We start from the raw sequence: 14,393 nt of genomic DNA, 5'->3' as shown, positions 1-14,393 counted from the left end.
ACTGTGAGATCACGACCTGAGCCAGTCAGATGCTTAACGACTGAGTGACCCAGGCGCCCTATCCTGGTGGACTTTAAATTCCAGCAGAGGGTTTTGTCCGTTTGCTGCCAGGCACACAGCAGGCACTCAACAGGTACTGCTGAATGACAGGAATGAAAGCTTCTCCAAATGCTAAGCTGAAACATTACTTTCCCATTGTGGAAAAGCCAGTAGCTGTAAATTACTGCTCTCAGCATCTAGAGACAAAAGGAAGACCTTGGAGGTGTCAGTTCTAGAAACGAGCTGTCAAGAGTCTTAAACCATGCAGAGCAGAGCTCTCACATTCGTCCTGCAGTTAGCTCTCTGTGACGTCTGTGAAACTCCTCCTCTTACATTCCCAAATTTGTTGGCCTGTAAAACTGTTCCTTTGTGGTTTTCACACTTGGTCTGAGCCAGAAGGCTGAGAAGTGATCCTCTGTGGTTTTCAGATTCCAGTCATGTTCTCTCTCACCATATATCTTGCTAGGCTGAAGCTTCAGGTGTGTTTTCTGAAATTATTTTTCTTTTCTTTTTTACACCTTAAATTACACTTGAGACCTTAAGAGTTTTTTTTTTTCCTCAAAGTGTAATGAACAGAATGTCTACATATGGACATATCATGGTTTGCTTATCAAGGGGTGGAGGGTAGATTACAAATGTTAAGAACGGTCTCCCCAAGGGAACTTTCCAGAACGCTCGGTGGAAAGTGGAAGAGCGGCGGCTGCCCGAGCTGCGCCCAGCAACGCGCTGCTTCCCGCTCCCCCACACCGGCCTGCTGTAGAAAATGGTGAAAGAAACTACTTACTACGATGTTTTGGGGGTCAAACCCAATGCCACCCAGGAAGAATTGAAAAAGGCTTACAGGAAATTGGCTTTGAAGTACCACCCTGACAAGAATCCAAATGAAGGAGAGAAGTTTAAACAGATTTCTCAAGCTTATGAAGTGTTCTCTGATGCAAAGAAAAGGGAATTAAATGACAAAGGAGGAGAACAGGCAATTAAAGAAGGTGGAGCAGGTGGTGGTTTTGGCTCCCCCATGGACATCTTTGATATGTTTTTTGGAGGAGGAGGAAGGATGCAAAGAGAAAGGAGAGGTAAAAATGTTGTGCATCAGCTCTCTGTAACCTTAGAAGATTTATATAATGGCGCAACAAGAAAACTAGCTCTGCAAAAGAATGTGATTTGCGACAAATGTGAAGGCCGAGGTGGAAAGAAAGGAGCAGTAGAGTGTTGTCCCAATTGCCGAGGTACTGGAATGCAAATAAGAATTCATCAGATAGGACCTGGAATGGTTCAGCAAATTCAGTCTGTGTGCATGGAGTGCCAGGGCCATGGGGAAAGGATCAGTCCTAAAGACAGATGTAAAAGCTGCAATGGAAGGAAGATAGTTCGAGAAAAGAAGATTCTAGAAGTTCATATTGACAAAGGCATGAAAGATGGTCAGAAGATAACATTCCATGGTGAAGGAGACCAAGAACCTGGACTGGAACCAGGAGATATTATCATTGTTTTAGATCAGAAGGACCATGCTGTTTTTACTCGGCGAGGAGAGGATCTTTTCATGTGTATGGACATACAGCTGGTTGAAGCACTGTGCGGCTTCCAAAAGCCAATATCTACTCTTGACAACAGAACCATTGTCATCACCTCTCACCCAGGTCAGATTGTCAAGCATGGAGATATCAAGTGTGTGCTGAATGAAGGCATGCCAATTTATCGTAGACCATATGAAAAAGGACGCCTAATCATTGAATTTAAGGTAAACTTCCCTGAGAATGGCTTTCTCTCTCCTGATAAACTCTCTTTGCTAGAACAACTCCTACCTGAGAGGAAAGAAGTAGAAGAGACTGATGAAATGGACCAGGTAGAACTGGTGGACTTTGATCCAAATCAGGAAAGACGGCGCCATTACAATGGAGAAGCATATGAGGATGATGAACATCACCCTAGGGGAGGTGTTCAGTGTCAAACCTCTTAATCGGGCCAGTGAACAACACTGCTGGCATTCTATATGCAGTAGTGAACAAGTGAAGGACTATAATCATAGCTCACTACTTGCTATTGTTTTTGTTTTAATATTCAATATAGTAGTGTTTTAAAAGTTAAATGAAGAATAAAAAAAAAAAAAAAAAAAAGAACGGTCTCCCCAAGATAGTGGTGTCTGAACAAAGGATCTGATGGAAGAAAGAGAGCCAAAGGCTATCTTGTGGAAGAGCAATCTGCATGTAGGAAACAGCTGGTGCAAAGGCCCTGAGCAGGTCCATGCCTGCTGTGTTCCAGAACAGCAAGGAGGCTGATGGGGGCTGGAGTCGAATGGGAGTTGGAGTGGAGTGAGTAGGTGATGTGGCTGGTGGCTTCAGGAGGCCTTACAATATAGGACCTCGGAGATCTCTAGAAGGCCTTTTGCTTTTGCTGAGAAAGGGAGAGCCTTTGGAAAACACTTGAGAAGTGCTGTTTGATGCTATGTGTGGAAATAAACATGGGAAGGCGACAGTGGAGCCAGGAAGTCAGCTCAGAGACAGTGCCATAAACCAGGTGAGAGATGATGACACTCACATCAGGGCAGCGGCCGGGAAGGTCATGAGAGGAGCGTGTGGACTCTGCACACAGTGTGCAGGCAGAGCCAAAAGGATTTCCTGACAGAGAGGAAGACAAGACTCAAAGGCTCTGGGTCTAAGCAAACTAGATGGACAAAGTTGCCATCACCTCAGATGGAGAAGAAAGGAAACAGCAGGGTTTGGAGGAATACCTGGAGCTTAGCAGTGACATGTTGAGTTTACCCTGCCTGCTAGAGACCCAAGTGGAGGCGTCACACAGGATGTATCTGTTGAGATTAGGAAGAAGCTTTGGGCTGGACCCAAAACAACACTGGGCCTTCCTGGCACGTAAACGGTATCTCAAGTGATGAGACTACATGGATTAGTTAAGGGAATGAGGGTAAGAAGAGACGGTTACTGACCAAAGCCTGGGGAGCACCAACATGAAGAGTTCAAGGAGAAGATGAATCAGAGACCAAGAAGGAAGAGGCCAGGAAGGCTGGGTAGGAGGAGACCAAAGAGAACGGACAGGGAAGAAGCCCTAGAAGTCCAGGGAAGAAATTGTTTCAAGGGCAGGGAACACTGTCCTTGTTAAACACTGATGATGGGTCAAGTCAGGTGACAGAACTGACTGTAGCCATGTGAACATCACTGGTGACAATTAAGTACTGAAGAGCACAGGCATAAATGTAAACCAATCAAAACCTCTAGTTCTTGAGCTCGGAGGTATTTTGAGCTCATCCCTGCAGCTACTAGAGGAAACCATACCTGTTGATGTGGGAATACGGCCTTTGCCCTCCCTCTCCATCTCAATCACCCGAAGGCCTCTTTCAACATAGCTCTGGAAGAACTGGGAGGAATTTTTCAGAAATGGTTCAATGTCTGCATCTGAATATTTCTTCTTATATTCATATAACTCTGCTAGGCCCTGGTTAATAAGAAAAAGGAAGAGGAGGTACACATTAGTCAGTGGCCCTTCTCTATAAAGCTGAAGCCCATTTGGGTCGACCCTTTCCCTCTTACCTCTTTGGTGTTCTCTTTAGAGCCAATCTTCTTAAAAATCTCAGCCAAAAAATCATTCACTTTGGCCTTTGATGATTTTTCATCCTGAAATTGAAAGACACAAAGGACTGGCTAGACCTGAGTTATTAATTAGGAACCCATGGCTGGATAAGAACTGAGGCTGGTATGTTCCTGTGGATGACAGAAGCACCAATGTCTGCGTGGAAAACACTAACATTCTGGGTTACTTAATGCCTGTAGGTTTTCAACTAAACCTGAGGAGGAAGGACCTTGGCCCATTCCTCCCTAAATCAGTAGAGCTCACAGTGGATGTATCTGACAACCAAAGCCTTAAGCACAAGTACAGAAACCTTTCTTAGGGACCAAGAGGCACGTGGTTAGAACTAGTTCATATTTGAAAACTTAAAGGTAGAAAATGGTTTTGACACCTCAGCAGGAGAGTGACCGGCCCAATTCCTGAGCCTTTACCTTACACCCTCAGAAAGATGGGCTCCAGCGCTTACGTCTGTGACAGGATCACCACCCTCAGTCTTTCGAGCCAGGACACTTACTATTCGAGATGCTCCCTTTTCCGTTTCCTTATCAGACTTGCTCCCGGTCTGGTCCATGCTGTGCTTCATCATCCGGCAGAGGTGGGCCTCCAGTTCAGATTCGTTCTTGTTGTCAATCATCGTTAGGTGGTCTAGGATCTGCAGGAGACACACGCACATTGAAATGACAGCAATGCACAATGTTCTCTCAAGCTCCCTCAGGGACCAGCTGGCTGCTGTTCTCACATACCTTGGGCCCTTTTAATTTGCATAAAGTGTGCAGCAGCGTCTTTAGGGTCCTTATGGGAAATTCACTTTTGCACTGCTTCAGTTTCTCTTTGGGGAAGACCTTCATGAAAATGTGTATGTCCAGAAGAATTCTGTCCAGATTAATGCTGTTGATGGTATCAGGCAAGAGTCGAACCATTCTCCAGAGACACTATTGGAAAAAGAAAGAAAGTTAGGAGGAACGGCTGAAGAATGAGGACCATTCCTGTTACCCTTCACCTGCCCTAAGCTCTGCGGTCACTTCCAAAAAGATGGTCAGGGATATAAGCGTGGAACACCACCATGTCTTTTCAGTTTAGCTGCTAAAACTAAAAGCACATCGCTGGCAAGAGCGTTACGAGCCATCCATGTAATCATCCCCACACCTCCTTCTCACTCCCTGGAGATGGACCTTAAATGGTGAGAAGGTGTGGAGAACTGGGCATGGGACCCAACAGTAGAACAGTTCTGACCCAAGGACACAAACTCAATTACAGTGTAATAACAATGTTATCATGTTGCAGATATATTCATTTAGGGTCTTCTGTTCAAGGGGCTAAAATATTACAGGGCTATACACACCTCTTTCCCAAAAAAGGTATAAAATTTGTTTCCTCAAACTAATTGTCTTTTGCTTCTAGGATAATTAGTCTTTCCCTTTTGATTGAGGCCAAGAACTGTTGAGGCCTGAGCATAGGGTATAAACTGGAGACCAAGTATATTTTTTCAAGTGTGCCTTGGTTGATCTGAGTCTATGTCTTACTTTCAACTCCCCTTTCTACACACTTTAACAACATATTGCATCTTTGGAAGAAAAGAGATCAAATTATTTCAACTTTACCTTCATAACAAGCTCTGAGAATTTGGGAGAACTGGCTGTTGCTAGCAGACTGTCTTGGAGCAAAACAAGTAGGGCACTAGAAAAAAAATCCCAGCATGACAGCATTAATAAGCTTCAAATGTGCATTCTAATTACATTGAAAGGCCAAGTGTAAATATTCTGTATCCATCTAATAAATTGAAAGCCTATGGATCAGGATTGTTTCTAATTACTTGACATTCAGCTATAAAGAAAATAAACATCAGTCATTTAAGCTTTCTCAGTTACCATTTGATAAATGGTAAAGCCTGTCACTCTGGTTTTCACTGTCACTGGTAGCTGAGAGAGAAATGCACCTGAGATATACATGAAAGGAGAGGTAACCAACAAGCATGATAGTTCTATCCTAGAAAATTCTTTATAATTTTTTTAAAGTTTATTTATTTTGAGAGAGAGAGACAGTGAAAGTAGGGGAGGAGCAGAGAGAGAGGGAGACAGAGAATCCCAAGCAGGCTCTGCACTGTCAGGTTGGAGCCCAATGTGGGGCTCGAACTCATGAACCTGTGAGATTGTGACCTGAGCCGAAACCACGAGTTGGATGCTTAACTGACTGAGCCACCCAGGCACCCCTATTCCAGAAAACTCTTGATGCTGGCTGGCTTACTGAGTCGTTACTAGTTTTAGCTGCTATCTCAGAACACTTTTGGTTCATGAGGAAGAAAAGAGTAATAAGTCAACTTATTAAGCAAACCTAAAGTTATAATTGGTCTTAGTGACTTTGGTTTCCATGGGTAGACAGAAGAGAGGCTGTCGCAGGCTCAAATGATGAGAGCACAGATATACCTCAGGATGTTGGTCTGGTCTGATTTCTCCAGAACCTTCACCACCAAGAGGTTCACAGAGCGGATCACCTGCTGTCCTTCCTCTAGATCTTCAATCCGAGAGTCCAGCATTAAGGTGATGAGGCCATGCATCAGGTCTTTCAGTACTCCAGTGGAGGCCTCCCGGGCAAGGCTTTCTATCTGAAACAGCTATCCAATCATACTTGTGTTAGGTATGAAACCCAATACATAGAGCAGTGAAGATAAATGTGGGTGGCACAAACAATTACACTATGTTAAAAAAAATTCAGAGTAGTAGGGGAAAAAAAATCAGCAGACTCCCTCAAACCTCCAGAATTAGCCAAAACTAACTGGAGTGCTTCCTTCCTTTCTGTTGTAAGACTACTTTTATTGTGAGCAGTTATCTGTGACAGTGCAGCCAGGGGTCCTACCATCTCTGATGAAGACACTGGCAGGAAGCAGAATTCTAGTTAGTATGTAAGCATTCTATTTTGTACCCTAGCAATAAGGCAAGCTGGAGGGTCGCCCAATATCCAATGAAAGTAGTCCGCAGTCTGCAAGTAAAACTCTGTACATGATGTAGGCTTCAATGAAACATCTGCACAGATTCAGGTTCTAGAACCCAGGCAGGATGAGAGACTGAAAGGAAGCTCAGGTTCTGTAGAGTTGGCCTTACCGAAATCATGTTGCCAATGATACAGCTATAAAGCTTGATGATCTCATCTTTTTCCAATTTCTCATCTGCCATATGTGTGTTGTAGATGAGTCTTAGTTGCATGAACGTGGCTATCAGAAACTGATCAATATGGCCAGACATAGCTTCAGCTTTGTCTTCCTGTCTCAGGACCTCATCGATCTGATAACAAAAACCCCAAGATATGTTAACTAAAATTAAAAACAAAAACAAAACAACCCCCAAGATACAGTCTCCAAGCTTCACATTTCTAAGTAGCAGGAAAATATTACAAGGATGTCTATAATATGCACTTATAATAATATGTTACCTTGAAAATAAATCCAGTCACAACCCACATATAAATAACTAGTCGTTAGGGATTCAAACACTCAGCAGATACTAACTGAACAAGATACTGTTAGGTGAATTAGTCACAGATTCTATTCTAAAAGGTTTGCTATCTAGAAGATTTGGGAATAAAATCCCTATGTTTAAATGTCTCATCTATTAAAGTGAATACCCATCATTTCATTTGATCATTCAATAGCTCTGGAGAAGCAGTAAGGTAAGTTAGTAAGATCTCTATTTACTACCTGAGAAAAGTGAGCCTCAGAAAGATGAGACTACTTAGTCCAAACTCAAAACTCAGGTTTCCCACATCCTGATTCTGGTGCTCTTTTTGGTTTGGTACATTGGTTGTCACTAATGGTAAAATGCACTACTGTGGGGAAAACATGTATTCCCCATTCTACTGGAAAAAGGTCTTATTTTTATGATTACATAAATAACATCCAGAGACAAGCATGTCTATCTTCAATGACCCCTCCCCCCCTTTTTAAGAGAGCATGCAAGAATGGGGAAGAGGGAGAGAGAATCTTAAGCAGGCTCCACGCTTGGCACAGAGCCCAACTCAGGCTCAATCCCAAGACCCTAGAATCATGACCTGAGCTGAAATCAAGAGCTGGACACTCAACTGACCAAGACACCCAGGTGCCCCTAATGACTGTCCTTTCCCACAAGGCTGTCCTACTGAGCAACTCCCGGGAATGCCACTTTGACAGACCGCAGTGGGAATGGTGCCCGCTGGCATTGTGGAAGCCAGTGGTCCTACTTTCATTTATATCTTTATGTGTGTCATACCTCATAAGCATATACAACTTTATATAACGGGGGCTGTTTAACAATGTTGTTTCAACAAAGACACCATAAAAAATACTTTTTTTCCCCAAGGGGAAGCTTACTCTTTTTCTAAGGTAATTAACATTAACAACCTGGTCCACATCCATTCATGTTCACAGAGTCATATACAACGACATGTGCACACACAAATGGGGTCAAGGTTTAGGCTGTTGTTTATCCTATAGAGGATTATAGTTCATACACTTCTCTGCATCTAGCTTTTCTTTTTTTTCCTTTTTTAAAATGTTTTATTTATTTTTGAGAGAGAGAGATAGAGACAGTATGAGCAGCAGAGGGTCAGAGAGAGGGAGACACAGAATCGGAAGCAGGCTCCAGGCTCTGAGCTAGCTGTCAGCACAGAGCCCGATGTGGGGCTCGAACCCACGAACCGCGAGATCATGACCTGAGCCGAAGCCGGATACTTAACCGACTGAGCCACCCAGGCGCCCCTGCATCTAGCTTTTCTAGCTCAACAGAAAATTATGAAATTCCCTAAAGGACACAGGAATAGCTCTATTTTTAAAGGCTGCATTAACAGTCCACATATGCATGTACTAAAGTTTACTCAATTATTCCCTAACTTTCAATGTATTTTCAGTTTGGTTATTCTGTTTACTATACATAATGTTACAATAAACATCTTTATGTATCCTAATGTACTTGTGTTTTATTTCTAAGAGAATGAACAACAATTCAAATTATGGAATAATACATATTACTGTCTCCTTTTCTTTAAAAAGGCACACTGGGGCGGCCAGAGTACCATGGAGTATCCATCTAACTTTTGGTTTCAACACAGGTCATGATCCCAGGGTCACAGGATCAGCCGGGTTGGGCTCCATGCTGAGCATGGAGGCTGCCTAGGATTCTCTCTCTCCCCCTCTGCCCCTCTCCCCTGTTCACACGCACACTCACTCCTTCTCTCTGAAATTAAAAAAAAAAAAGGCATTAACATTTTATTTGCATTTCTACATTTAATGCATGAGTGCTGTTTTTCCACAAGCTCTACTGGCTTATGTTATTATGCTTTTTACTTATAACATGCTATCTTATTGCTACTTTATTTACTTTTTAACATAGGCTCCACGCCCAGTGTGGAGCCCAAAGCAGGGCTTGAACTCGTGACCCTGAGATTAAGACCTGAGCTGAGATCAAGAGTCAGACACTTAACAAACTGAGCCACCCAGGGGTCCCTCTTTATACGTATTTACTGGCCATTTGGATATCTTCTGTGATTTGCCTATTCACATCCTTTGGTTATATCTCTACTGGGTTCTCCTTTTCTACGGAGTTAATAAAAGCTCTGTTTACTGTGGCTATTAATCTTTTATTGGTCATGGGTTGCAAATATATTCCACAATATGTGCAGAATATACCACTTATTTACTGATAGTATATGGTAGATTTCTGCAGATTAAAATCTTAAAATTTTATATGCTCAAATGTGTCTTTTCTTATTCTTCTTAGGTTTCCTTCCTTGTTTTTTAATGTTTTCCCCAAATCCCCTGGTTTTTTCAAAAATTTGGGGGAGGGAGATGAACTGTTTAAAATTTCTACAGGGTTACATGTGGTTTCTTCTGTTTTTTTAATCTCTTCCACATCTATGGTTGGTTCCTTCCTCATTCCTGATACATATATTTTTGTTCTCTAATTAGGCTATTAAGGAATTTGTTTTGTTTTATAAGAAATAAATTTAGATTTGTTATTTTAAAAATTCATCTTAGGGGCATCCGGTTAGCTCAGTCAGATAAGCATGCGATTCTTGGTCTTGGGGTTGTTGAGTTCAAGTCCCATGTTGGGTATGGATATTACTAAAAAATAAATAAACTTTGAAAAAAAAAAACCCACCCATTTCATGAACTGTAGCATTATTATCTCTTACTTTCAAATATCTTTCATTTTCTAATTTCTGATAAGTACTAGATTCCTTTATTTTAGCCTTTTTCTAATAGTAAATGCATTTCAGGTAATGTATTTTTCTGAGTTCAGTAGTTTCAGTGGGAAATGCTTTTCTATTCACTATTAAAGAGTTGTTTTTGTTCTTAATCAAAGGGCTAGCCGGGCGAAGGAGGGGGTTCATACTTGTTCCAAGTAGCCAGTATTTTTTGTGATTTTATTAAAAAGTCTGTTGGATAACCAATAAAGAATTTGGTGAGTATATCTTTTACTGTAACAGTTGTTAAGATATGAAAAATATAGATATTTTCAGACTGTAAAATTCTGTGTATGCATATATATTCATTAAATCTAGTTTATTATTTACTAATATTCTTTTATTAAGGTTGAACTTTAAAATGGTACAATATACAAATCCTAAGAGTACATCTTAATGAAGTTCTATGCATATGCATCTATGTATCTGCTATGAGCACAAGTTATAAGATACTGGTCACAGCCCAAAGCCCTCTTCCCACCCCTCCAAGCTGGTAAGCTGGTGTCCTGCCTTCCACCAGGGGTTACTACTATTCTGTTTTTGTTTTTTTTTAAACCATTCTGACTTCTAAATTGGTTAAGAATTATTTAATTCCCATGTTCTTATTTTTCATCTACTGCATCTGTACCAATTCACTCAATCTGTAACTTGTCTTTTCACTTTTTAAAAGTAGGCTCTATGCCCAACATGGGGCTTGAACTCACAACTATGAGATCAAGAGTGGTGTGCTCTACTGTTTGAGCCAGCTAGGCGCCCTGCTTGGCTCTTCATTTTGTTATAAACAGAGTATCTTGTGATAAACAGAAGTTTTCAGAAATTTTTGTAGTAAAAGATTTCTATTTTTTTCTTTATGTTTTTTTTGTGTCTAGTTTAAAAAGAAATCCTTATATAATGTGAACTAAAAAATGTTCTCCTATTAAGCTTTCCTTCTCACATCTAGGTCTTTAATCCATCTGAAATATACGTTGGTGAAGGAAATAGCAATCTAATTATACTGTTGTTCTCATGGAAAATAACTAGTCCTAGCACCATTTACTGATTAATTCAGCTTTTACCAAGTGACTTTTAATATTTTTTTTCTGTCCTTTATTGAGAGAGAGGGAGAGAATGAATGAGCACAAGCAGGAGACAGGCAGATGGAGAGAGGGACAGAGGATCTGAAGAAGGCTCCCTGCTGAAAGCCGAAAAACTGATGGAAGGCTCGAACCCATGAACCGCTGAGATCATGACCTGAGCTGAAATCGAAGACTTAACTAACTGAACAATCCAGGTGACCCCAATACTGTACAATCTTAATTACAGTGCCTCTGTAGTTAATGTTGATGCACAGTGATAAAAGCCCTCTCTACTGTGTTATCATTTTTAAAAACTTTCTTGGGGGGCCTGGGTGGCTCAGTCAGGTGAGCATCCAAATCTTGACTTCAGCTCAGGTCATGATCCCAGAGTTGTGGGATCAAATCCTGCACTGGACTCTACACTAAGTGTGGAGCCTGTTTAAGATTCTCTCTCTCTGCCCCCCTCCCTGCTTATGTGCATACACTCTCTCAAAAAAGTTAAAAAATTTATATATTTAAAAAATTTAATTAAAAAACTGTCTTAAAAAACTGGGGTCAGTTAAAAAACTATGCTGAGGTCAGCACTCTCTCTTTCAAAAACAAACATTAAAAAATTACAAAAAAACCTTATTTATAAGCCTTTTGATCTCCCACATAAATTATATTTAAAATTTTTTTTAATGTTTTATTTATTTTAGAGAGAAAAAGAGTATGAGCAAGGGAGAGCCAGAGAGAGAGGGAGATACAGAATCTGAAGAAGGATCCAGGCTCTGAGCTGTCAGCACAGAGCCCGACGCAGGGCTCGAACTCGTGAACTGCGAGATTGTGATATGATCTGAGGTCGGACACTTAACCGAATGAGCTATCCAGGTGCCTGTATTTATTACTTTTTAAAAATGGTTTATTTATTTTGAAAGAGAGAGGGAAAGACCGAGAGAGGGAGGGGCAAAGAGAGGGGGAGAGAGAAAAATTCCAAGCAGGCTCCACATTGTCAGTGCAGTGCCAGACTCAGGGCTTGATCTCAGGAACTGTGAGATCATGACCCAAGCCAGCATCAAGAGCTGGATACTTAACTGACTGAGCCTCCAGGCACCCGTCCCATATAAATTTTATTTTTATTTTTTTATTTTTTAAAATTTATTTCTAGGAGAGAGAGAGAGAGAGACAGCGTGAGCAGGGGAGGGTCAGAGAGAGAGGGAGACACAGACTCTGAAACAGGCTCCAGGCTCTGTGCTGGCAGTCTGCACAGAACCCGACGCGGGGCTCGAACCCACGAACTGCGAGATCATGACCTAAGCGAAAGTCGGACGCTTAACCGACTAAGCCACCCAGGTGCCCCTCCCATATAAGTTTTAGAATCAGCTTCACAACTGTCGAAAACTGTTGAGATTTTGATTAGAATGTCTTTGACTGTATAGGTTGATTTGAGGCGATTTGGCATCTTGATAACCCCAAACCTTATGAACATATTATACTTCCCTTTATTTGGAAATTCGCTAATGTCATTCAGTTTTCTCTATAAAAGTCTTACATATAAAATGCTTGATTTATTCCTAGCTATATTTTTGTTACTGAGGGTTTTATTTTTCTTTTAATATTCTCATAAATATTTATTTAAATGTTTTTATTTCTCTGAGAGAGAGAGGGAGACAGTGCGAGCGAGTGGGGGAGGGACAGAGAGAAAGCAGGAGACACAGAATCTGAAGCTGAACTGTCAGCACAGAGCCTGACATAGGGCTCAAACTCAGGAACCACAAGACCATGACCTGAGCCAAAGTTGGACACTTAACCAACAGAGTCACCCAGGCACCCTTTTAATTTTCTTATAATAATAAAAATATATAAAATTTAACATTTTAACCATCTTTTTAAAAAAGTGTTGTTTATTTACTTATTTTCAGAGAGAGAGAGAACATGAGCAGGGAAGGAGCAGAGAGAGAACCCCAAGCAAGCTCGCCTGACTCGAGGCTCAAATACACGAAATGTGAGATCATGATCTGAGCCAAAATCACAAGCCGGACACTTGACTGACTGAGCCACTAAGGTGCTTATTTTAGCCATTTTTAAGTGTATAATCCAATTGCATTAAGTACCTTTACAATGTTATGTAACCATCACCACTATTTCTAGAACTTTGTTATTACCCTAATCAGACTGCATTCCCATTAAATTATAACTCCCCATTCCACCGCCCTTCCCTAGCCCTGGCAACCTCTATTCTACTTTCTGTTTCTATGTTTTGCCTATCCTAGATACCTCATATCTGTGTAATCACACAATATTTGTCCCTTTGTGCCTGATTTATTGTATTTAGCATAAGGCTTCCGAGGTTCATCCCTGTTATAGCATACATCAGAATTTCATTCATCTTTATGGCTGAATAATATTCCATTGTATGTATATACCACATTTTGTTTATCCATTGATCTGTTGATGGACTCTTAAGTTGTTTTCCACCTTCTGTCTGTTGTGAAGAACTCTGGTGTAATAAACCCTGGTGCAAAACTATCTGTGTGGGTCCCTGCTTTCAGTGGAAATGCTGGATCTTATTGTAATTCTGTTTAACTTTTTTATAGGACCCACCAGACTGTTTTCCATAAATGGCTGTACTACTTACTGGTAATGCACATGGGTTCCAGTTTCTCCACATCCTTGCCAATACTACTGCCCATTAAAAAAAATTTTTTTTTAATTCAATTTTGAGAGGGAGAGACAGAATGAGAGTAAGGGAAAGGGGGAGGGAGGGAGGGAGAGACAGAGAGAGAGAGAGAGAGAGAGAGAGAGAGAGAGAGAGAGAGAGAGAGAGAGAGAGAGAATCTGAAGCAGGCTCCACGCTCTGAGCTGTCAGCACAGAGCCTGACAAGGGGCCCAATCTAGTGAACCATGAGATCATGACCTGAGTTGAAGTTGGTCACTTAACCGACTAAACCACCCAGGTGCCCTATTTCCCATTTTCAGGGAAAAAAAAAATCCTACTAGGGTGTGAAGTGGTATCTCATTGTGGTTTTGATCTGCATTTCCCTAATGACTAAAGATGGCAAACATCTTTTCATGTGCTTATTGGCTATTTGTATATCTTCATTGGAGAAATGTCGATTTAAATCCTTTGCCTATTTTTTACTTTTTTTCTTTGTGTGTGTGTGGCTGAATTGTGGGAGTTCTTTATGTGTTCTGGATATTAATCTCTTTTCAGATATATAATTTGCAAATATTTTCTCTCATTCTGTGGAGCGTTTTTTTATTCTCTTGATAGCGACCTTTGATGAATAAAACTTTAAAATTTCAATGAAGTTCAATTCTATTATTTTTTTGTTGCCATTGCTTTTGGTATCATATCCAAGAAATCACTGCCAAGTCCAGTATCATGAAGATTTTCCCCTATGCTTTATTTTTAGGATTTATTTGTTTTGTTTTGGATACCGTTTAGTTATTATAAAAGAGAAACATGGAAATTAGTTACATGATGAAAGATTTCACAACTTTACCGCAATGGGCAGCTTCACGTGATGTCAT

General features: G+C 41.0%; 1 protein-coding gene and 1 pseudogene across 2 annotated transcripts in view; one reads left to right on the top strand and one right to left on the bottom strand.

Moving 5' to 3' along the window:
* Positions 1-14,393, bottom strand: part of CKAP5 (cytoskeleton associated protein 5) — a 111,357-nt gene that overhangs the window by 1,785 nt on the left and 95,179 nt on the right. For both annotated transcript variants that reach the window (XM_077767388.1, XM_077767389.1), the window contains exons 36-42: positions 6,714-6,893; positions 6,039-6,226; positions 5,217-5,292; positions 4,359-4,547; positions 4,130-4,267; positions 3,579-3,662; positions 3,324-3,483 (exon numbers count right to left, since the gene is read on the bottom strand). In XM_077767388.1, the coding sequence (XP_077623514.1) occupies positions 3,324-3,483; positions 3,579-3,662; positions 4,130-4,267; positions 4,359-4,547; positions 5,217-5,292; positions 6,039-6,226; positions 6,714-6,893 (1,015 nt within the window). The remainder of the gene's footprint in view (positions 1-3,323; positions 3,484-3,578; positions 3,663-4,129; positions 4,268-4,358; positions 4,548-5,216; positions 5,293-6,038; positions 6,227-6,713; positions 6,894-14,393) is intronic.
* LOC144234158 (dnaJ homolog subfamily A member 1 pseudogene) lies at positions 775-2,071 on the top strand (annotated as a pseudogene).

Source organism: Crocuta crocuta, unplaced genomic scaffold (assembly GCF_008692635.1).
Source record: "Crocuta crocuta isolate KB4526 unplaced genomic scaffold, BGI_CrCroc_1.0 scaffold330, whole genome shotgun sequence".
Lineage (NCBI taxonomy): Eukaryota > Metazoa > Chordata > Mammalia > Carnivora > Hyaenidae > Crocuta > Crocuta crocuta.
The sequence above is the reverse complement of the archived record's forward strand: the minus strand, read 5'-3'. Positions and strand labels throughout refer to the sequence as shown.